General features: G+C 36.7%; 1 protein-coding gene across 1 annotated transcript in view; it reads left to right on the top strand.

Annotated features, from left to right (window-relative positions):
• Atg101 (autophagy-related protein 101) overlaps window positions 1–26,131 on the top strand; it is a 70,383-nt gene that overhangs the window by 15,587 nt on the left and 28,665 nt on the right. Inside the window, exon 2 of the mRNA XM_081761736.1 lies at window positions 14,909–15,070. Coding sequence (XP_081617862.1) covers window positions 14,909–15,070 — 162 coding nt within the window. The remainder of the gene's footprint in view (window positions 1–14,908; window positions 15,071–26,131) is intronic.

The raw sequence follows: 26,131 nt of genomic DNA, 5'->3' as shown, positions 1-26,131 counted from the left end.
CCCCCTTCTCTCGTTAGGGTATGTATTTCAATGAAAGTGTAATAATAAAATCCCATAAAATACTTTATTTTTGGCTTAAATTTTGAACTCCCCATCTCACTCAGGATACGCCCGTTAATTAATGTAACATGATTAAAAAAAAAAAAAAAAAATCATATTGAAACAGGAACTCCTTTTCCCCTTTGGAGCGGAATTTTTCGAAAACGCTGAAACACATTTTGCTTTATTTTTAATGAACAGTACATATGCCAAGCTTCAATTCTCTAACGCCAGGGATTCGTGAAATACACTATAGTCGGGAGAAATTTTGAATCCCCCTTTCAATGAGTATTTCCAAATTTCACGTTTCTACCTATAGTAGTATGGTCTGAGCGATGAGGGTTACCCACTTGTACTCTTTTATATAATAGTATAGATTATTTTGTACTTTCTAAAATGGTATGTACACTAAAATAATAGTGCAGTCCCTCATGAAAGAAAAGAATAGTTAAGAGATAATTATAACTACGCAAATCGCTCGAGATGTCTTTTACATATATTGTGCCTAAGAAATTCATACCCGCTGTCTTTGCTTGCTGATCTCTCGAACTCACCTAATGTACATTATGCGCAATGATGTCTACAAGGGCCAAGATTTACGATGCAGGGTGCATCATGAAATCTTTAGTTGAACGCCTCAAGAGCCCCTTTTACTTATTTATTTAGACTACAAGAAGACAGATGATAAAATGCAAGTGAATAAGAAGATAAGAGATTGCAGAACTCCGAGAAGTCCATGGATGCGATATGCCCACCGTACTGCAAGTAGTTTAATGAAACCTGTTTTAGTGGTTGGAAATAGATCCATTGGAAAGTTTAAAACTGGCTCGTGCCTTTTGGGGGAACATTTGTCACGAGTATTTAGGATGAAGAAGTGTTTTTGGATCAAAGAACATAGACATCCTTGTTATAAAATTTACGAATTTACAAACTCAAAAAAATACTAGTAAAGTCGTAATATCATGCAATGTTTGGAAACAACACTAAATGTCAACCATCTTTGACAAATGATTTCTGATATGAAAAGAAAGGAAAAAAATACGTAGGTGCTCGAATATGTTGTTTTGGAGCAAGAGACAGCCGAAATTTTGTCTGAATTATAACAAAAGGTGCATAATTGAAGAAGGAAATGTCAGGTAAAAGAATATAATTATGTAAATTCCATTACTGTACTAGTGGCATGGAACATGTACCAGTCACTTCCTGATTTATTGTTTTTCATTGAAGATGTCGTAAATTTCCGTTTATGCGTCGAGGGTGACCCTGTTGTGCTGCTCCTGCTTCATATCCACTGGTATAATTTTATAGGAGAATGGCAAAACATGGTATGTATATTTATTAAGGCAAGCAAATTACAACTTATGAATTAAATCTATACGAGGGAGAGGAATATATGTCACTTTTTTTGGTCCATTTTCTGACTTTTTGTTTTGGTAATTGGGCACACTGAGATCTATATACAGGAGAATGTTTATAATGGCTTAATTAAAAATTTCGTATGTAGCAGTATAGTGTTTTCGCCAGTGAACTTCTGAACCCACTTCTGTTCCTTCAGTGCTAATGGTGGAAAAAAACGAGAATGCACATACTTTTCTAAAGCAGACCACAATGGATCGATGATTTTGAGATCTAACGATTTTGGAAGCATAGTGAGGTGTAAAAGTTGTTCATGCTTCGTAAACCATGCTATGACTGCCCTTGCTGTGTGTCAGAAAGTCAAATCGTGTGGATAGATGCCATCCCAGCAGAAAATACTGGTTTTCCATGTGGAGAATGTGATCCATTAAATTTGTTCATAGTACTTGGCAGTCATCGTTCCACACAAAGGTACAATGGACCCTGTAGAAAAGCACGATATCACTTAACAGACAGAATCTCCACCATGCTTCACCATTGGCAAAAAGTTCAGAGCGTAGATTTCAGACGGTGTTCGCCACATATACACACGTCCTACCGTGGGAACAATGAGAATATCAATTTCATCGGACTACGTGACATTTTTCCGTAGCTCTGCAGTCCACATCCTGTGGTCCTTTCAACAGCGAAGTCGTTTGTTAACATTCACTGTTATCATTATGGGCTTGGCTATGATGATAGCCGCCCGGTTGTGAATATCCATTTCATGGGGTTCTCTGCTCAGTTTTCGTGGTAATCGGTCCCTTCGATGAAAGTTGAGTTCCATAGTAATTTTAGTGTCAGTTGTCCTCTGATTTTTTTCCACAGTTCATTTTAATGTTGTTTCGTGCAAATCTGACAGTGTTATCTTTCGACCACTGTTATGTTTATAACACGACACGATGGTTCGACAGATGTGGTTCTCCCACTGTGTATCCTTGCATGGCATTGGAAGTAGTGGCTCTCGATAGCACTTCAACACTTGCCACTTCATCACAGACGCTTCCAGTATCCAGGCACCAGCAATCTGTCCTTTTTTAAAGACTACCATTTGAACACCCCACAACAATCACGTATAAACTAACTGATAATAGGCTATCAAGGTCCACGCCAAACATTGACAGCAAAACATGATCGTCAACCGCAACACGTGTTACACAATAACAATAAAAATTTACATGTGATTTCCGACTATTGTTTACATTATTCTGCCCAACGCATGTATTATATAGAAGCAAGGGATACATTATACTTCACTTATCTTGAACTTGTTCCATATATTGTTTAGATTAATCTCGCCTACACCACACTAAAAATTTGGAGGAAAAATAATAGAATAGATTAGCACTTACCTAAGAAGAAAAAACAAACAGTGCGTATGTAACGGGGACGTAGACGAATCGCCCATTCTACTTTATGTAGAACTTGCATATCAAATCCTCTGGTGTCATATTGTAAGTCATTTGGTCTGTTGTTCCTGCATTAGTACATTTCGATTAATTCCAAGAGATTAAGATTCGCTTTCACACTCAAACAGCTAGCGCAAGAGTCAGCTAACAATCTGTTGTATTCAGTGTTTCATCAATATTATTGGGAAGAGAAGAATGTGTTCATGTTCAAGAATTTTCGTAGTGAGTGGAGTGGCATATTTAGCATAATAACCTTGTAATTAGAAAATCTTGGGTTTTCAGCTGTCGGAGCCTACTATCATGACTTCAGTTTGTCATGTACGAGAATTTCTAGCATGGTGTAGAACACCCTCTTAGCCAAATGATGTGTGATACTGGGGTTCAATTCCTGGTGGGAGAATGTATGTTTGGATTCCACGCGGCAAATTTGAAGAGCTCCCTCGTGGCTATAGGGTTAGCATACGCGTCATCGGTGCGGAAGACCTGCATTGAATTCCCAGTGAGAGTTCATGTGATTTGGGTTCCACTTAAGCTGTGGGTCCACGTCTCATAAGCCTCAGTGCTGAAAGGGACACTAAATTCAAATCCAAATCCCAGCTTTGTTGTAGATTCACATATCACGTAGCCTAGATTCAGGAATTGTCTTGAATCAAAATAACTAACTCTAGTTTCATTGTTGAAGTTTAGCGTCTTTTTCAGTACCGTGACTATATGAAGCGTAGATCTACATTTTAAGGTGGAATCCGAACCACCGAAATGCGTTCAATTCTCTCCCACCAGGAGTCGAACACGGAACTGCGTGTACCAAAGGCGCGCGCGCTAGCCACTAAAGCAGTGGAGAAAGATATCCGAATTCTTGTTTCGGATAGTCAAGGGCTTTTGAAGACCTTTGGCTTGATGCTGTATGGAGTTTCAGCTTCCTGCGGTGTCCTATTGGTTAATGCTTAATGTAAATAAATGTTAAGGAAATACATTCTTTACCTAGGTATACAAGATAACGAATGCTGCTCATTTCAGCTGCGGAACTACATATATCTTAAGTCAAAATCAAATGTAATCAAAGCACGTAGTGTTTCTAATGAATGAATGAATACGACAACGAGGCTATTTGTCCTCATCACGTGTATTACAAACCTGTATAACAGTTTCTGCAATATAGAATTGCCTTCATCAGTCAGATTATCAGACAAGATACTGTATTTGATGAAGGCAGTAATAAACGTTTGCTTGGGTTAAATTTTACTTTTAGGTATAGGGTAAGAAAGAAAATCACTACCAAGAAACATGCTTGTCAGAAATCAACGTGAAATGACGTGTGTGGTTGTGTATGGCTGGATATGGAGTGTACGAAGATAATTGGATCCCAACTATAGACAATTAATTGGTGTTTGTGAATATTATATGTTGCAAGCAGATGCAATACGAAGTTAACAGTTACGGCAAATTGAAAAAGAGAAATCCATAGAACAACAAATGAAATGGATTGAACACACTTAAAATAAAAATAGAATCAATAGAAAAATAAACGCTAAATCGAAATCAGTATAGGAGAAAGAAGAAAAAGAAAGTAAAAATGCATGGTAAGCGCGTACGGAATTGTCTACAAGTAGAGGAGGTAGAAGTAGTAGGAAAAGTATCGATAACGTTTGGAATGTTTGCTAAAAACATTCTCTTGGGATAACCTCGTAAAAATTGTATGCTTCAAATTAAAACTGTGTCTATATACAAAGTACAAAGAGAGTTATTACATGTGTATTGCTGTCGCAAGGATATATATATATATATATATAAAGTTTCCATACATGTGGTATAAAACAACAATCGACGTTATTCCATGTTGAAATTTTAAAAAGACTATTGGGCAAATATACGGCAGAGAAGTACTAGTTATTTCTTAGTGGCTGTGCTAATTGTTTGGAATAAATAATTCCCGTTGTTTTGTCCTTTTTTCCCCTCAAAGAACCAGGAGCTATGACGAAAAGGCTTAAAGAACTGTCTACACAGCAGCAGCACAAGAACAAATATAGGCCGAGAAATGTGGGATCGTTGTGCAGAAACAGGCAGAACTACCTCCACTCACAAAGTATCTGCTACAAGTGTAACATTGCTATTGTGACACCGAGCATTTTTTTTTTTTTTAAATGAAGAAATTAGTAATACTAATACACACTATCATCAAGTAATATATCGTGTGAAGTTTTTGTGCATAGCTCTGGCACCAATACCGACATTTTTTTTTTTTTTTTTAATCTCTCGTTTTCCAGTATTTAAGAAATTCGTCTACTGCACATCCCATTTCAACTCAGTCATTAAGTATTTGCAACAACGAATAACCTTTGTTAATACTTGAAACGTTAGCTCTAGTTGCGGTGAAATATGCAATACCGAGTGAACTAAACAAACTTTACAGTAGTATATCTAATAATAGAAGCCACAGGACACATATTCATAATAAAGCAACTTGCTTTGTGCCTTTTTTTTTTATTTAATTGAATATTTCCTTACGATGAACGTCGTCCGCACCATTTTTGTGCATTATCCGATCCTTTCTTAGGCGATGAAAAAAAAAAAAAAATCAAGTAATGGAGCAAAAATGATACTAATGACGTTCCCAAAGAGGAAGGTAATATTCAATTGAAAGAGAAAAGCAGAGGCGCAAAGTAAGTTGCTTTGTTACACTAGTACACTTGTAAAGCACACAAAGCTGCTGAACGAAACCTGATTGAAGAATTACCTTATTGACTTAAAGGAACACGTGACTTTATTTCACTGTGCATTGCTATCCACACACCAAAATACATGCAAGCTTTAAGAAGCAACGAAAAGTTAATTAAATAGCTGCATCAAGTAGACATCATTAAGACTTAAAAAGTTACTCCAAGGAACTGTGCTTCTCTCTTCGATTATGGTACCATTACTTCACTTCTGATAAGAAGAGCGTGTAGAATTGAGACAAATTTCAGCGCAACATCACTCACTTGTTGATTTCTTTGAACTGTCCGTACAAATATTAGATAATAACTGACGAATTTTGACCCTATGAAGAGAAAGATGAGAGCATGAAGTAATACGGATCTGGAAAATCAGCAACAATCCCTATCAAACAGCAATAACCTGTATCCAATGCTGTGGCGGTCTATGGATCCCATTGTGGTAGAGCTGAGCGGAATATGAACAAAATAATCTTGTAGAGTGATCTCATCCAGCGTTTGGAACCTTTCTTCACGCACATGGTTATCTAACGGACGGAGAAGATGGTAATCGGACAGTGCAATTTCCGGGAAATATGAGAGATGCATTTTAATTTCTCAAGTAAGTCGGATAATAGCGTGATGGGGCTGGCAATAGCAGCACATGGCTTCACGTTGTCGTAAAAAATAACACCTCAGTGATTCACAAGCACTGACTCCACGAATTGCAGTGAGTACAGAGTTACATTTATCGTCTGACCAGGTCGCAGCAGTATGCGATGCAGGATACCGCGAGCTGTCTACGAGAACTTGATGCAGTGATGGTTTCGGTTACTTGGAAATCGATCCAGTGATGCATTCTGTCCATAATCGAATGCTTTTCCCCATGAGACAACGAAGAAATCCAGGCATTTGCTTGAGTCTGTCACACTGTTTATTAGGGTACCGATACTGAAAAAGTGTTGTGGAATGGTTCCTGTACTGCAACTGAATTCGTCCAGTGCTTCACATACATAGTTGGAAAAAATTATTCAAGAATTTAACAAATCAAAATTTTAAAAAATACTGTAAAGAAAAATAATTGTTTAAAGTAAAAATTAATGTCAGAAAGAAGTAACGATTAAAATTAACTTAAAAACAAGCGATTAAAATTAAAACTTGCAATTTCGGCTATCATTATAAAATAAGAATTGTAAACTGAAAATGAAATCTGTGCCAAAAATAGAAAAGCTCGGTTTAATGTGAAAATGTGGGCTATGTGCCTAACCTATTCACTGAACAACGTGCTATCTAGTATTCGCTGTGGAAGTAGTTCAATCGTCAGAAGAATGCATGCGGACCTATGTACCATCAGTTCTGAAGTAAAATCTGGGCTTTTTACTTAACATTTTCATTTTGGCACTTAGCACGGATTTTATAGTCAGTCTGCAATTGTCTTGGGTTGTGAAATTAATGTTAATGTCAAAGTTAATGGATTAAATTAAAGGCATAGCAAAATTAGTCGATTATTTTGAAAAAAAAAATACTGTTTTCAAACTGATATTTGATATAAAAAAGGAAATAAAATGTCATAAAATTGAGAAAAAATCAACATTGAAGAAGATATTTACACAGCATGGTTTCTGTACAGTTTTGAAGCTCCCTAAAACTTTTTAGAGACGAACATCATCTAATTTAAGAGCTGTTACACTGATTCCAGTGATAAATCAGATGTCAAAATGTTCATTCTAGCTTCGAAACTGCGTTTCCTTAATATAAAAATAAAATCTGACCAAAACAATTCACTTTTAAGAAATAATACAGTTTCGGCAATATATTATTGTCTTCATGAGACACGTTATGAAATAAAATCTAAATGCTACAGCTTATATGTATCTCAGAAATGAGAAGATGCCATTTCTAAGAACCAATAAAATCCTTCCTTTCATATTTAACAAACCGACTTTTGATAATAACACTTTCGTATTTTAAGAATTTAAACTTTTAATTGGCACGCTTGCGTTACTCTACAAATACCTCAACACACCTGTGTTCTCTTTTCTGCTTTATCCAAAATCTGTCTCCACAAATCATGGATATTCCAATTCGTCCGTTTCTCTTCTCTTTGTATCCATTCTGCTTCTCTCCATTTTTCTTTTCTTTTCTTTTCTTTTCTTTTTTTTTTAATAATTTCTCTTTCCAGGCCTTCCACACTTTTCCAGTCTATTTCGTGTCCTGTTTCTCTCACACGCTTATATAATGTTGTATTATCGCTTTTCAATTTAACATCGTCCTTGGATTAATTAATCCTTTCTTCTAACTTTCTGTTTTTTCGCAATCTTTGCACCTAATTCTATATACTACACCTTCCTCACTTTCTTGAGGGGGCGCGGTGCCTCAGTGGTAGTGCGTTCACCTCCGGTGCTTGGGGCCCCTGGTTCGATCCCAGCTCGCGCCGTGTGGACTTTGTGGTGGACAAACACCGTGATCGTGTTTTTTCTCGGAGTTCTCCCGTTTCCTCCTACTTTCTTCATTCCATCATTTCATTTATTTCCCATCATCACCGTCTCCTTTAGCCTAACCGCATAACCATGGGACGTAAAACCGAAAAATTTCATTTTCACTTTTTTGACTCTTGAATCTCAGTTTTTCTCATTTTCTTCCTTTTCAATAAATTAATATTTTCCTATACCTTTGCCTTTATGTTCTTACTCCTCCTTTCTTCAATAACTTCTTCAGGAATTCTGTTTTTCTCCAATACTTTCTATTTCAAACCATGTTTCCTTTTCTTCTCTCACTTTCTTCTCCCTTCCTTTTCTTTCTTCTCTTCTTCACTATCATTTCTATCCTTTTTTCCTATATTTTTAATAAAATTCCTCGTAGTCCCTTCGTTTACATCTCTCCTCCTGTGATAATAACTGCTGAGCATGCGTTCCTGTACCACGTTGTTTTAAATCTCCCTTCTACATTTCTGATTTTCATATCAAAAAAGTTGATTTCACCTACCTCTAAGCTTATTCGTTTTTCTTTATCCTCGATCCTTCTCACAAACTGTTCAAACTGCCTCTTCGTTTCCAAATACCTAAACAATCGTCCAAGTATTAGCAAAACATAACCAATCTTTCTTCCTCTTCTTTCACCTTCTTTTCTCGTTTCTTCATTATAATTTCTAATAATACTAGGCTTAATCTCGATCCTTTCTTTGTTCTCACTAACTTCTCCCCTATTATACACACACTGTTCTCCCATATCAGTTTTAAGGTCTTTATCACTTTTCTTTCTTTCACTTCCTTGTTGTCTTATCCAGTCTTGGGAAGTAACGTAACGCAAGTAATGCGTTACTTTTTAATATTTATATATATTCGGAAACAAATGTTTCTTTCCTGTAAGTGAATTTCTCAGAATGGAGTAACGGAGCATGAACTATGTCAGTGACCGACAGTCACCGACACACAGAGAAACACAGAAGATCATAGTGCCACTTGCTGTTTTTGGAAGATGACAGCCTCAGGGAAATCACGTGTACTGATTGCAGGCATCTGGAAGATTTTGTCATAGATTTTGATAGCTCCAAATCAATACATTCAAGGAGTGAACTACGAATACAATGGCAGTCTATTTACTTTGATTGGTTTTGTTTTATAAGGATGAGAACGAAAATGTTTTACAGTTCGAACAATTGAAACATACTTTTTCTTAAAAACTGAGGATGATGGTGGACAGAATTTAAAAGTAAAGTCTCCGAAGTGTCCCGGTGGGAAATATTTATCAACAACTAGGGTGTCACAATTAACGATATACAGTAAGGGGTTAATATGAATAAACTGTGTTCTGATGAGCAAGCTACTACATTACTAGAAAATAGTTTGCTGCTGATATATAATAGAGTTCTTTCAGATCAGTTTGCGTATCCTAGAGTCCTGTTTATTATAGGGTTTGGAACAACTAGCTTTGAAAAACATGTGTCGATTTTAGAGTTACTAGTAAGTTTTGATTCCGTCCCAGTTCATGTGTTCTCATTTTATTAGATGTAGTTCTCTATATTCTGTATTTTTAATTTTACATAACATTGTTATTATTATATAATTAGTTTAACTGAATAATGATAAGCAGCCATTTTCTTTCTAACGCATAGAGATGGGCACGAGTCGAGCTAAACTCAACTCGAATTCAAGTCGAGTTTCGACTCGAGTCAAAGGTAATTTCGAGCCGATTCACTGTTTTTGACGCCGTCTTTCGAATCGAGTCGAGTTTGATAAATGGCTCGTTCGTTCAGCTCGTTTTCAAACCATAGCCTGATTACACTGGAAAGCGAAAGCCATGAGAAATGTGAGCAGTAATATGGAAAACTTTTAGTGTTGCTCACGAGAGGGGGACACTGCTCGCATCTCGTCTCGTCTCTATAACGAGACCACAAGAAATTTTTGTAACGAGCTCAGTTCAGATCGGCTCAACTGAGCCGATGGCGCGAGCCGGCTCCCTTGGGGTGGACCATCGGCTGGAGATGAGCCATCTGCTCGGTTCGGCTCAACTGAGCCGAAGGCTCTAGCCGGCTCGGTTAGGTGAGCTGTTGGATCGGCCCACTTCTCGGTTCGTCTCGATAGTGAATGAGCTGCGAGCCGAGATGTTCGAGTCGTTGACAATTCTAAGCCCGGGCCGAGCAGTTTTGAAGATATTTGGCCAGTGTCCTATAACTTTTAACAGTGTTTGGCTCGAGCCCGAATACTCTACCTAAATTAAGAAGCTCGTTAACAATGTCCTTGACTCCTAGACTTCACGAGTACCGAGGTTGACAATCAACTAATATTTTAGTATTCAGATACAAACCGTTTATTTTTCATGTTTATACACAGTGTTGTTATAAATAATATTAATAAAATGTAGTAGTAGTAGTAGTATCATTGATGATAATTATATTGTCTATGTAGGATACTTGAAGAGATTACTTGGAACTACACACAATACTTGGCTCAATTTAGCTCGGCTCGACTCGAAACTCGAACCGAATTCGAGTTGAGTTGGAGGAAATGTTTCAAGCCGAGTTCTCGGGTCGAGCTCAAAGATGTCTGTTTCGAGTCGAATCGAGTTTCAAAGAAAACTCACTGGAACTCGCTCGCATCCATCCCTACGCAGTATGGCATTTTAGTCAGTGTTACATTATATGAAAATGTTCATATAGCTGTCAAGTAAGGATTTGTTCTCGCATCTACATAAAGCGATTCAAAACGTGCAATACTACTACTATACTAGGAAGGTATAATGTCGTTGGCTTCCCGCGAAAAGTTGTAGTGACGTTCACGCGGAGTTGCCAGCTTGGTTAATTGTGGTTCGCTGAGCGCAGCAGACTGTTTCGACATTTCTCTTTTCCTCCCCATCTTACATGCGGTATTAAAAAACTACATTGCAGGGTTGACTGCTTAGTTTGCCATAATCATGTTTAAAAGAGTACTCAATTTCCAATTATCAGTTCAAAGTAGAATAAAATAATAGTAATAATAATTATTATTATAATGTAGTAACTGCATATACCGGCAAAGCCTTGTGAAATTTTAATGAATGAGTGTGTTTTCTCTTTTCTTAGTACTTTCTGACTCCACCAATGTTCCCATTGGCCTTTGTGTCTCGCGATGTTAATTTTATTAACTTACTGAGTTGTGCTCTGTAGGTATAGAGTAAGGAAGACGATGGACATGATACATGTACATGATAGAATCATGCTGAAATATGAGGAAAAGGTATTTCCTCGCGCACAGTGCTTACTCACCGGGGATTCACAAGGGATAAGTTGGGGTCGAATCTAGGATATTTTTCACAAGAAATGTGTGCCGTAAAATGAGCCTCCTCCGTTGCCAAAATAAAAAATAATAATTAGACCTACCTGTTATGACAGACTCTGTACACCGTCCAAATCACTACTGTCTTCGCTTCCGTCGTTCGTCACATCTTCCGGTTCCAACTCGGAATCTGACGAAAGGTGAATGACGAGTTCTTCTACAATGCGGTCTATCAATGCATCATGTTGCCAGTAGAATTGTTCAATTTTTATCACACGCGCTTTCGCACCTCTCGGGTGTAATAGTTTTAACTACTTCATGAAATAAATCTTGTACCCCTGATTTTGTGAACACAGTATTGTGCTTTGCCACGTACCCTTTAATCTGAGCCCGTATAAGTTCAATTGGATTTAAGTCGCAGGGGTAGGGAAGGAGTCTTAGAATCTCGTGTCCGTGCTCACTTGCAAGAGTGTCTATTTCATATTTTACAGATTTTTCTCTTTTCTTTAATCATATTATACAGAACTGTCCGTAACATATTATTCTCAAATGGTATGTTGTGTCGTGCTAACCACTCTTGCATTTCTGATTTTCTTGCGTTAAATGGGGGGGGGGGGGTATTTAGTTTGCGCGAATGTACAGATGCATTGTCCATGACTATCGCTGAATTCGGTGGAATGTTCGGTAGTAATTGATATTCAAACCATTGTCTGAACCTATCAGCATCCTTTTTTCATGATAGTCTTTCGTAGATTTCGAAAGGAAAATCAACAGTCCATTGTCAACAAAACGGGTGGAAGCCCCAGCATGGACAACAATAAGTCGTTGACCTTTCCCTGTTGGTACATTTAGGGGAGGTTTATCGTTGTCTGAAACCCCACATTTCTCCCTTCGTGTGGTGTGTGTTCACCCACGTTTCATCGAGGTATACTATATGCATTCCCTCCTTCCTCGCTTGTTTCATTTTACGAAGATATTGATATCGATTGAATATGATGTCTTCCCTTTCGATCAAACACTTTCTGCCGTTATCTGCTTTTTTGTACTGAAAACTCATGTCTTTGACAATTTTACGGATAGACCAATGCGACCCACTAAAATTTATTTCAGCTTTTGCCCTCACATGGACTTCCTCCATGCTTGGAACATTTTTTTCATCGTACATTCTCAAAATAAGACGCCGCATTACATCTTTATCAAAAGCGTCTATATTTGTTTTTGTAGCAGTTTTTTGCCTGGGGTGCGTAACGGAGACCCGCGTACAACTGCTTTCTTTTTTTGTTCAAGAATTGCCCTAATACAAGTGGAGGACAAACCTGTTGCACTTGATGTTCTGTCCATCACCGAGCTTACAGAAAGAAATGGTCTATTATTCCAAGCAGCGTCTAACAGATTGAAAAAAGTTATAAATTTTTACCACAATTTCTCGTGCGTCGGAGCAGAGAGTTCTTCCACGCCATACTCTCCCCAAAACCAACAAAAATACGTTGCACAACGTTCTTGTAACAAAGATAGTGACACCTTCCATTCCGAGAAACAAGAACTATTAATTCACTTACTACAAATGTAACAAACAAAAAGGAACAAGAATTAAAACACACACACACACGCACTATATCAATCACTCTTAAGCGCACCAACGAAAACAAGCGGACATTGGCACTTGAGAGTTGGTTGACACTGTGCGTGAAAATAGAAACTGAATGACCTTTCTATGAGTAAGTTGGCAAATCTGAAGGGTGGTGATTGGCTGTCCTCCTACCACACATGTCCTCCTGTCCTCCTACCACACCCCCAGTGACGAACAGGTCCAAGCGCGGGAAGGCAACGGTGTTATACCTTCTGGACTTTATTATTATTATTATTATTATTATTATTATTATTATTATTATTATTATTATTATTATTATTATTATTGGAAAATTGAAGCAATAAGACTGTTTCACGTATTCAAAGTTTTGAACCTAAAAGTTACTTTTGAAGTAGGGTAACAGTTACTTTTTGGAGGCTAGTCACGCATTACATTTTAAGGGAAACTAAAGTAACTTGTAACGCGTTACATTTTTACAAGTAACTTACCCAACACTGGTTTTATCCTTCATTTCTTCTCTCACCACCTTCAAAATATAATTCCTTTTTCAGCTGGGAAACGTAGTTTTGATATCTTGTTGTAGAAACTCAACAGACGATAATATATTAAGAAATTTAATTGGGGCTAAAATGAAGTAGAGAGACTCGTTTTTCAAAATTTGTTTATTAAAATAATAAAAAAAAAATCTTAATTTTGACATAGGATGGTTAAGTAATGACTAGGTAGCAGTAATTACAAAATTTGCACAACATTGGCGTAATAGAAATACCTAAACGAGTCGGTAACCTTCCAATAATGACCAAAAGAATACGCAAATTAGCCCAGCCATGTTGCAACTCGCGTTCCCATTATTTGACTTACGATTTTTAGTTTTGACAAAGTCTGCTGTACGCTGATAAGGTCGTTTCTTTTGTTTCTCCTGATGTTTTTATTTTTTTCTCTCTCTTCTTTTCCTCCGTGACCAAGACTCCAGACGAGAGTCGAAAGCTCGGAAGTAAAAGTGGCATTCAGGAAATACATAAATTTGAATGAAAATTATGAAAGTTGAATCTGAATGAAAATTATGCACTTTAAAATATAATTTTTTTGTCTTGAATAATGGTGATTTCATTATCCCACCCAAACCTTAAGGCAAGGTTGGGCTACGTTAGGAAAAGTACCTTCTCTAATCCAGTTCTGTTGACGATAAACCCTTGAAGTTTTTGAAATAAGCGACACACATACACACACACACACCAAAAAAGAAAGAAAAACAAAAGAAAGGAAAACTTTCAGAATATTCATTTCAGATGTTTTTGGAGAAAAAATAACTTAATTTTTTATCATTATATTTTTTAATGATTATTAATTAAAAGTTAACTTTTACAACCTTTAGTTGATAAGATAAACAATTAACATTTTTAACTAATTATTTAAATCGTTAATTTTTTAATGGATTAATTAAATATCATTTTATATATTTTGCTATCATCGTCCTCAGTTGCCGGCTTAAGTGTTTCGTTGTCTGTCTTGTGGAGACCCTAATGTGGTGTGTCCTGGAGGGATTCATCGTCGTTCTTAAATTTCTTCAGCCACTGTTGTACTGTCCGCACATTTATAAATGTCTAGCGAATATCTGCCGTAATTTTCCTGTTTCCAATTTTGAACTTCTAAATCATACAGATTCATGTAATGTTTGGAGTTCCCATGTTTGACCGTCTCATATTGACATAACTACAACAACCAGAAGACTACAAGAGGAAACACGTAGCAACAAGATAAGTTCTTCTTTCGTCTCCCACCTTGAAATGAAATGTATAGGGAGCGCTTGTAGTGGAATCAGACGGAACACTTTTAGGTATCTTATACATGTTGGAACTAGCATATATACACACAATCTAGCAGAAACTACGTAATTGACCAACAGATGCTTTCTCGAGGAATGAATCAGTCAGGTTAAATGTCACCAACTTGCATAGTTTGAAAGTCTACAGATATGGTCTCTCATATCTTTTAGTGTTTGATAACTGCTTTTTCTTTCATCCTTTCCAGTCCCTTGAAGGAAGACAAGTTGATGAAGCAGTTGCAAGCATATTCCACACTGTCCTTTTCCACCGATCCCTAGGAAAGTTCCGATACAAACAAGAAGGCAGCTATTCAGTAGGAACCGTTGGTTACGAAGATGTTGACTGTGATTTCATTGATTTTACCTATGTAAGTAACTGATACCTATATTATTAATTTTGACATGTCTTCGTAAATATTCGCAGAGGCTCATGTGGCTTATAAATTTCTTTTTTATTATAGCGAAAACGTATTTGATGTTGAATTTTGGAGTCAAAAATGCATCTCTGGGTGCCTAGAGTTTAAAAATTTAGAAGAATTAGTTTGCGGTAAGTTCTTTTGACTTCTTTATCAATTGATTGGAATTTTGTCTATTTGAACCCAACGAGGCTATACAGAAAGTGTATCTGTAATTTAAGGTCTGAGGATCGTGCAGAACTCATTTTTTCTGCAGGACACCTGGAATCGATTCACGGTGTGGTTCGAATTGCACGTGTACTGTAAGTCTACGTCTCCTGTAGCTTCGGTACTGAAAAGGGTCTTGAACTCGAAAGCAGCAACCACCGAGACACATATTGCTGCTGAGAATGGAAACATCGGGTCTCTCAATAATAATAATAATAGTAATAATAGAGGTAAGAAAACTAACCATTAGACTACAATGTTTCTAAGGAGTTTGATTTATTAAAACTCCTTTATGCACTAGCTACGAGCTGTCGTACGTGAAGAATGGTTTTGGGGAAAATATTTAAATCCCTTTCCCCGTAGGGACACGTATTTCAATGAAAGTGCAATGATAAAGATACAAAGGATATTCTACTTTCGGCATAGATTTTAAAACACCCTACCCCCACAGAATACACCTTTAATCAAATTAAAAAAAAAAAGAAAAAAAAAAGCAGCTTGAGGTGGCTACTAACTAAGTTATAATAATTATTTCAAACAGGTAAGCCGATTTTCCGACCCTGAAAACTATGAATTAGATACTAATTTCAGTCGTTTTCGATCATTTTTGTATGTCAACTCCTCCCATTTTTCCCTGACCGTGCAAATGGGTCATACCCTTTGTTGGGAACTGAAGTTGAACTTTAAAAGCATCGGAACTGTTACGAATTAACTTAGAAACACCGAAAACTATGAATTCGACTCTATGTTAGTCATTCTCGATTATCTTCTCATGTCAGCATTCTCCTCCCTCCTCCCCCAAGAGTGCTACGGTATCGAAGGTATCGCTCAGTGACTCCGAAAACTATGGACTCGACACTAATGTCGGTTATTTTTATTTATTTTTATATGCTACCCCCTCTCACTCCCTCCTAGATATGCTTGGGGTCTTACCTACACAGTACTCTTTTCCCAGACTGTAAGTAATTTATGTACCAAATTTGGTTAAAATTACTTTAGGCATTCCAAAAGTGTGTCGGAACATACACACACTCATCCAGACATATACACTAGCTGAAATGCCCGTTCTTCGCACGGAGAGAATAGATTTGTGGGAAATATTTGAATTCCATTCCGCCTTAGGATACTTATTTCAATGAAACTGACATGATAAAAATATAGAAAATACTACTTTTGGCACAAATATTGAAAGAGCCTACCTTCACAGAAGACACCCTTAATCAAATTGATATGATTTTAAAAAGAACAGCTTAAGGTGGCTATTAACTACCGTCCAAAAGTTATTCAAATGTGTCACCCTTATTCCCCACCCTGAAAACTATCAATTCGACACAAATCTCAGTCATTTTTAACACCTTATTTTTCACCTCTCCCCACCCTCTGCTGATGGGGTTGAACTTGGACTTAAACAAAATTTGAGATGTCACTGTTCAATTCAATTACCCCGAAAACTGTAGATTACACACTGTCAATCGTTTTGCATTATTTTTACGTATTCCCCCTTCCAATTGCACCTCTTATTTCCAGTTTTTTTTTTTTTTTTTTTTTTTTTTTGTTACATTGTGAGTTATATATTTACCAAGAGTGTAAGTTTTATTGAAATTTCCCCTTTGATTATATATACACAGACATCCAAGTATACATTGATGTACGAGATTCCTAATCGAGTTGACATGCCTGTCCATGCCTACATTTGGGATTAAATGTCATCGCAGTTGTCACCTAATAGCTTAGCGACCTTCAATACTATCGAATTTATATTAATCTCGGTCTTTTGAAACATTTTTTCACCCTTTCTCACCCTTCATGCTGATGGGAACTGAACTTGGACTTTAACACTATGGGGAGTGTGACTATCATTAAAGTATAGATTCGACATTAATATTGGTCGTTTTCTATTATTTTTACGTTACCATTTCTTCCCCCACCCCTTCAAGGGTGCTAATGGGGATTGAACTTAGACTTAAGCGGCATAAGAAGAGTCACTATTAATATCAGCGACTTCAAAAACTATGGATTCGATACCAATATCGGTTGTTTTAATCATGTTTTGTCACCCTATCTCACTCTTCCTCTGTGTGATATGGGGTCTCAGTCTTACTGAGGGCCGAACTTGGACTTAAAGGACATGTGGATTGTCACCAATCAATTTAGGGACCCTGAAATCTATCTATTCGATACAAATATCTGTCGTCTTCAATTATTTGTACATGTCACCATTCCCAACCTCTAATCATTACTAATGTGAATTGAATTTGGATTTAAACGGGATCGAGAGTATCACTGTTTATTTCGGTGATCCCGAAAACTATGGGTTCGATACTAATGTGATAATCCTAATCTTAGATTTTATTTCGATTTAAATCTAATTTTCATTTTAGTAATGTAAGTTTACGAAACATCAGAAAATACAGAACTAAGTTTACGTGTAAACAATTATATGTGAAGAATTGAATCATGATGTGAACTCTGTTATACAATCATGTCTGTGAATTCGTCTTATGCGCTGATGACGGCTTCACTTACATAGTTAGAACTCACTAGGAAAAGCTGGCACAGACATACTTCTTACTTCCAAAATCCCGAAATTTGTTCTGGAACTTCTGGATCCGGGACTTGGAAGTTTTTATTACTACACGTGACTTTACGTCACGTCCACGAGCTTTTAGATTATCAACCTCAGCAAAGATCCTGATATAAAATATTAGGTAATTTTAAAGATAGAGCCAAGAGGTACTCAAAAATAGACGACGCAAGATTTATGTCCGTTGGCATCATGGATATAACTAAACTTCTATACTCTTCGTTTATCAATTTAAGCAGTATTCAATTCAGGTTTAACACCGCTGAAACGGAGGGTGTTCGGCATAATCGTTACAGAACTAGTAAAGGTTCATTAGCCATCCTTACTTCATCTCTGAGATACCAATCTGCCGCCATCAAGACCTTATCAGGATTGGAGCTGAATGACAATCCAAAGCACGGAACTGGAACATTCATTGTCATCAGAATCTACCAGGGATGTGTCAGAGAAATCTGATTTTGTTAAGCTTTTCTCAGTACATAAGACAATTCACTAATAGATACTTAAATTCACACACTAAGCTAAACTCTAATACAACTCTTAAGTTTATTTATGAGATTTCATTATTATACCTCTTGCAAACACCCAACTTCGACCCTAGAATTAGGATAAATCTCATATCTCAGCATTAATATCGACCGTTTTCGATTATGTCACCCCTCCTACTCCCCCCATAGCATAAAATGTATTGCCGTTCGTACTGAATGCTGTATAACAATGTAGTCCATTAATAAATACTTTTGTTTGGTTATGGAGTTTTTTTTTTTTTAACCACTAGCTAAAGAAAAACGAAACTGAAATTTTATCATCAGAAATTGATTTTAGTATATAAAGATCTTTGTTTAGTTAGTGTCCATAGGATAGGGATTCATTGTTAGAAAAACCTTTATAATGTAAGTGCAATCCATTAAGTCACTTAGAGGACAGGAATAGAGGCATCCTAAGTGTGACTCATAATTGAATCACTGAATTGAAAACAGAAGAAAATTTGCGAAAATGAGTTGGGATATACCAAATCGTTCCATTTTGCATACGAATAAACGTATTATGTGGTGCAAATAGAAAGAATGTCCGGGCTTTCTATACAACGGACAGCAGAGACAAAGTTTCTGCTAAGCGGGAAAAGGAAAAATCTCCGGATTTTTTTTTTTTTAATGCTATTCATTACAAAGAATGACACCATGTTATTAATAGAAGAATGACAGTAATTTTGACGCGAAGTCTGTATGGACGTCGATATGCATCGTATATTATAGCAATCGTTTTTGTGTCATATTTCAATGGACTTTTGTCTGTGGTTTCTGTACAACGGCTTTGATTCTGAGCATAAGAATCGGACGTTGCAGAAACTCGAGAAAGGATTAATAGAGCAAAAGTTGACTGTTACCATAAACATCCAAAAACGTATTGCAGATGAACTACGTAGTTTTCTTGCATATTATATCAAGGACGCCCCTCCAACTCAAAGAACTGTAAGTCTTCAGTTATTATGATACTCTGATAGTGACATAAGATATCAATACACATAAGAATTTAACATTTTAAACAACCTTCGTGTGATTGTATGCAGGGACGTGTAGCGCGTATTACCGCTGTTACCGGCGGTAACGGTAAAAATATTACAGTTTTTCGTTGTTTTCATATATCTTCAAATTTCATTATCGACATGGGAAGATGTTTACATTTTCCTTTTTTTTTTTTTTTTTTTTTTAAGTTTGGATGGCCTATGCTTTATTTACATTGTGAACGAATGCAACATGCCAACATCAAATAGGAGCATGCTGTTGTTGATACCGCAGATTTCAGAGGTAACGCGAACCCCGATAGCGTTCGTTCACTCCAGAAGCACCTTTTAGCGTGCCAGCCAGAATCATCCTGCGCGCTCGTATTTGGATTTCCGGAATAGCCCTTATGTTACCGTTCGGCTGAGTGGAACAGGAAAAAATAGGAACAAGGAGAATCTAGAATATCATCAACTACTCACCGCCAGCTTAGGAGTCTATTCGCTCTCCTCTCGCTGTAGAGGATCGCGCGGGCGGTAATTCTACTATACTGTTTCGTTTGCTTCCCCATTCTAAGCATAGAAACTTGGCTGCAATTTCAGTATTCATAAGGTTATTTCATTGTCTTAGCATACAATTTCGGACAAATATAAGTAGCAGGTTTTTCATACTAATAGCATTTAACACGTGCTACTGTGAGACTGATGTTCCAATGCATTATTTATATGTTAATCTATCATTTTTACACGACTTTTGTATGTTAATACGTTATCTTTAAATTTGAATAATACAGCAACAGGGAATAAGAAGAATATATTCCATAGGATATTCTAACAAAAATTTAATATAGGTTTACTTTGATTCAAAATAAAGTTTCTCATTGAATATTAATAAGAGCTTATGGGCATTATTTTTTTTAAATTGAGATTTTATTTCTGTTTAAACAGTATATAAATTTAGATGATTGTCTCATGCCTGAAGGAGCAAAGATATTGTCAGTCCCTGAAGTGTCATTAATTATACAGAAATGCCTATTGATGAAACACATTGTGCTATATGGGAACTGTTTCAAGAGCAATGGGGAATAGTAATGATAATTAGAGCGAAGCAGAGATGTTGCCCGCACTCCTTCCAATTCGAGTAATTATTATTATTTAGGATTTATGCTAGTTAAGTTGAAAATATTTTGTTTTTAATTTAGTATAGAAAACTTTCGTTGCAACAAATTTCCAACTCTAGCCGCTAGCCTACTAGTTGAATTTGGACTTTGATGCAGTTTGATGTGTTGAAAACGAACTGTGCAATCGTCTTCATCGTGCCGCAGTTTGACTGTCTAACTAATTTTCAATACGGAAAACTTGTTGCTCAAACATACGATGAAATTCCAGTTATGGTTGGTGAGGTAGGGAACTGCAGGCTCTTGTTAATTATATTTTCATTTTTATGCCCATAGACTTAATTTAGTTTTAGAAAAGTCCGTTGATTATACAAAATGCCATAGGCGTAAATAGCAACCCTCCCGGCGGGAAGGGGGGCGCACGAGCTCCAGGGGCGCATAACTAAAGGTTGCGGGGGCACTGAAGCTTCAAGTTACGCTACTCGAAAAGGTTGTTTTCTTTTTTTTGTGTGTGTGTGTTGGGACTTGCTTCTTATTCCTCAAAGTCTTCAAAAACAACAAATGCTCTGGATTATGTAGTCAATAAAAGTATCACAATAGTCTAGGTGACCAGACGTCCCGTTTTAGCCGGGACAGTCCCTTATTTTCAATTGTTGTCCCGTTTTTTCAGATTCTCAAACGGGACGCTTAAATGTCCCGTTTTTAAGCAAACATGACCCAGGTGTCCCGTAATTATTATTCAAAATATAAATGGTCAATGTTAATTCTACACTCTTCTGTACTAACACTCATTGGGACGGTTCAGCCGTGCCTAGAACTTCTAAATATTCAAATGAGAATTGAGTGTCCTGTGGTTCAAATGGGAATCGAGTGGTAATTCTGAGTGTTGAAGTAGTTAAAAGTATTTTGGGGTGGTACTTAAGTTAGAAACGCTGTGTTATCATCCTTACTTGTTTATTTTGTAAATTGAAAACACTGCTGAGTCCCAAAATGCAATGTGGAAGTCACCCCCCCCCCCCCCCCGTCGCCGATTCGTATGCGTCCCGTTTTTAAAAGTAAAAGTTCTGGTCACCTTGACAATAGTCTCAAACACAAGGTATGGAACTATAGAAGTAGGGTAAATGATGTGCTGTATAGCTTTAAAGATGAACTGTTAGGAGTCTTTAAATCCATGATGAATAAAACCGACGAATAGGATTCTCAAACCAGAGTTTGTGTAGCAAAATTCTATCAAACCTTTCAAAGTTTTGACTCCATTTTTTTTTTTTTTTTTTTTTTTTTTTTTTTTTTTTTTTTTTACTTCAACTGTTTTCTGTTATAGCATCAAGATAAGAAATCTTGTTCAATATCTTACAAAAGAAAGTTCATGATGTAGGTTACTGCAGAAAGAAAATAGATGACTTTGAAGAATATCTAAGATCATTGAGAGATAGTTTCAATTATATTTAATAAAAAATGAAAGAACATGAAGAGCCACATTGTTCTAAAAGGTCAAGAGTAAATGAAGTGGGATTTGACCCCTTTACCAATGCCTATAGTTTGAAATGGTTGATACGCTGAAAGAAAAAGTGAGTACTAGATTTTCTGATATTGAGAAACAGGAGTTACTTGTAGTATCAGCAACCGGTAACAATCGTCAAATTGTCACGCCACGTTACTGATTGTATGTAATCAAAAGTTACCAATGGCATAATTATATCATTGTAAAAATAATTAATGTCTTTATCCTTTTAGTAGTCTCGTCAGAGCAAAGAGCCTAAAACTATTCGGTACTTTTCGAATGTTCCAAGACAAATAGTACTTAAAAGTGAAGTTTCCTGTCAAATTGATGTTCCAAAATTACGATAAACATGTGAAAGGTTACAATTAATCGTACTCCAAATTATCAGTATCCCCAAAATAATGAATAGTGAGTTAATGTGGTTTCACTGTTTTAATAATACAATATCTCACTCTTTTTCTCCCGATGTGTTTTGTGCAGTTGGCGGGAGATTGACAATTCAGGAGTCAAAGACAAAAAAGGATGTGCAGTGTTGACTTTTGAAGAAACAAGATGTAGAATTTCTTGTGCACCTTCAATTGGCACTTTATATAATCAGTTTAATTTTATCAATGTAATATTAGTACAGCAAAAATACGTTTATTGCTTAAAATATTTAATCACATGTTTCTTTACAGTGCAAAACTGTGGTATACCAAAATATTTAAGTTGTGACTAAACAAGAATATAGTGCAGCACACGCCACACGCGTTTACCCATATATATCCAGTAAATTTTTATTAATATTACTGCATATTTTAAAGCTCCCTGAAAATCATATTTGCTATGTTAAATATTTAATCAATAATATTTTATTGTTACATTGAGCATTGTACAGGTACAAGGTATTAACTTCTCATTTATTAGCTTGTACTTGCACAAAAAGATGTCCTTACAGTTGGCCAGTGACTATAGTATCATTACGTCCAGGGACAGAGATATTATCTAGACCGTAAAAGCCTAATTAAAACTCTATAGCGTTACCAGTGGCTTGCCCATGACAGGGATAGAACCCCGTTAATGTTGAGTTGACTTGATTTTTAGTTTAACGTCTCTTTCAGCAGCGAGATTATATGAGACGTGAACCTACTGATTAACGTGGAATCCGAACCACATGAGCTCCCGCCGGGAATCGAACCCGGGTCTCCAACGCCAAAGGCGCGTTCGCTAACCGTTTAGCCGCGAATGAGCTTCCCGTTAATGTTATACGATACCTATGGCGGGCAGAATCATAATCACTCTCTAGTGCGATTTCTACTCTATTTGACAGCGAAGAAAGAATTTAGCAATATTTATTAATATTTTCCAGCACTTGGACACTCCTTTCTGATATGCGACCATCACTTCGACGTTATTAAACGAACAGTATCAAAACTTGATTGCATTTATTCAGTGATGGATTACGTGCTGCTTATTGTGGATTCTAGACGAAAGTGTTTTTTTCAGGTAACTTTTATTACATCGGAGGACATAACCTATTTTAAAATCCGGTGGTCATATTTCTTTTTAAACGTATTTGCAAGTAGAGAAACTTGCTTTATGTACAAAGCGATTTCTGAATCACAGTGCCCACAACTCAGAATATGTGATGTGTCCATACATTATAGTTTGGATTCTCATACATTCAGGCTTATTCCTCCGTCTCCTATTCAGAAAGTGTATTCTTCTCAATCAACTCAAAGTGAAGGATGTTGTGAACTCATTTACCAGCATGACGCCAAGGGTTTTACAACCACGTTGTTAACTGGTCAAGCAAGTAATAACGATTCGTAAAGTGAATGAAATGCCGGCTAATCTTCCGCATGTCGTGGCCCCGGATTAGATCCACATGAACCTGATTTAAACGTTTTCTTTGTTATTATTTTAATGTACCTTATCTAGAATTACTCCTCTTTCATTTCTGTCGTTCACTGTTAACTTTTAATTACAAATATTTCTTATTTTCATGCTTTGTTTGCTCTTCTGTAGATTGTGTATGTGAATTGTGTATTGTATTACTGTGCGAAAGCAGTACCTTCCAAAATCTTTGTTTGTCCCACGTTTATGTCCTTTAGGTTGAGGAAGAGAATGACTGAGGTAAGTGAATGATGATGGAAGAATTGGTGGAATGAGAAAGTGGGAGGAAACAGGAGTACCCCGAGAAAACTCACGGATACGATGTTGTTTACCACAGGCTTATTTGGCCTGGGATCAAATCATGGACCCCACACACTAGAGATAAGCGCTCTACTACTGAGCCACAATGGCTCCTTAATACCTTCCAACTGTTACGTAAGTGTTGTATCGTGCAAACAATGCGCTATTCAGAATAACGAAAACAACGTACCTTCACATGTTTCTAAGCAGCACTATAAACAACACCCTGCTACAGTATTATGTAAACAAACTTTTAGAAGACGGTTTGGGAACGCAGCCCCAGTCAATGTTTAGCAGAAAGGCTGCAGCTATTTTTTTCTTAAAAAAAAAAAAAGTTACAATTTCGGTAGTTTCTGTTTACATTAGGTTAGTTTAGATTATTTCAGGTTAGGTTATGTTATTTTATGTTAGATTATATTAGTGTAGGTGCCTGGCTTAATTTTCGAGAAAATGACAGAATTTCGTTTATTTCTATTAATATTAGGTTAGTTCGAGTTTAAGTTACTTTAATTTATTTTAGGTTAGATTTGGTTAGGTCTAAGTACTTGCATCTTCCATTTCTCCCGTAAATTTTGTATTTTTTACTCTCCCGTCTGCTAAACATTTACCCAGCTTCCTACCAAATGCATCACCCTGGACATCGAAACTTACAAAACGTATGCAAATATACTTCTTCCGTGTATAAGTGGTTAGCGTACGCGCCTTTGGCGTGGGAGACCCGGGTTCGATTCCCGGAGGGAGCTCATGTGGTTCGGATTCCACGTTAATCAGTAGGTCCACGTCTCATACAGCCTCGCTGCTGAACGCGACGTTAAACTCAAAATCAACTCAACTTCTTCCGTGTACTAGATTGCAACACAAGGGGATACACATATTCATGAAATATGAATTTCTCTTAGCAGGTCTTAGAAAGCATTCGTGCCGTATAAAGCTTTTCTTAACGGAGGAGTTGCATTAATGAGTGAAGACTCACTTTAGAAGGGCTGAGTATAACTATAGCGTGTGCGTGCCAGGTGGCCACTAAAAAGCATGAATGCTATCTGACCGAGTAAGGGTAGGAGTGCAACAGGACGGCCCGAGTGATAACGAGCAAATTCGTTCGTAGAGAGCAGGCGCGTCAGCGGCAGTGGGTATATACGTAAACGAAGACAGTGAAAAAATATATGGCATAAAACACATGTCTTATGTATTCGGATTACTTGTACAATTATATTGTGAATGTAAGTAACATATTACTTCTGTGGGTTTTATAAATTTTTGTCCCATTATACCACATTTTTCAGATGCAACTTCATTCTTATTACTCTACATTTTTGTATTTCACTTCATTACTTCAACATACACGTCTTATGTTTGTTAATAAGACAGTTGGATTGAGGCACTGCTATATTGTGCTCTTTTGCCTGTTTACCTAATATCGCATTAATACGCAGACTCATATAGTTCAGAACTTAACTTAGTTTTTCTCCTTATTATTCAACCTGCACTGATGACCTTTAATGCCTTTTTTGTTACCTTTATGCTGACGTTTCGTGTCATTTTAATCATTTCCCCCGTAAATTTTTCAATTTCGGGCTGCCATCTGCGGTAGTTAACCCGAAATGCCTCATTTTTCTAATATCACAGACACCTCCTATTGCTATCTAACGGTATTTGTGCATTCTTACCAACTTTCTTTGTTGCATTTCTTGTTCTGCTATACTTGAGGTACAAACATTTCAACAACATACTGGAATTTCCAAATACAATTTTGTTTATTGAGTTAAAGAATGAAGGATCTTAATAGACTTGAAGGTTCGCTAAGTGGAACACGATGCACTTTATTTACTTGTTATTGATATTCACACGCTCTTTGAAATAAATTTATCAACTTTGCAACACATGTCGAAGATGCCTGGAACCATTGTTACTATTTTTTTTTTTTAAT

This window comes from Thermobia domestica, chromosome 6, assembly GCF_964235325.1.
Source record: "Thermobia domestica chromosome 6, izTheDome1.hap1.1, whole genome shotgun sequence".
In the NCBI taxonomy this organism is placed as follows: Eukaryota; Metazoa; Arthropoda; class Insecta; order Zygentoma; family Lepismatidae; genus Thermobia; species Thermobia domestica.
This window is presented reverse-complemented; position numbering and strand designations above follow the sequence as displayed.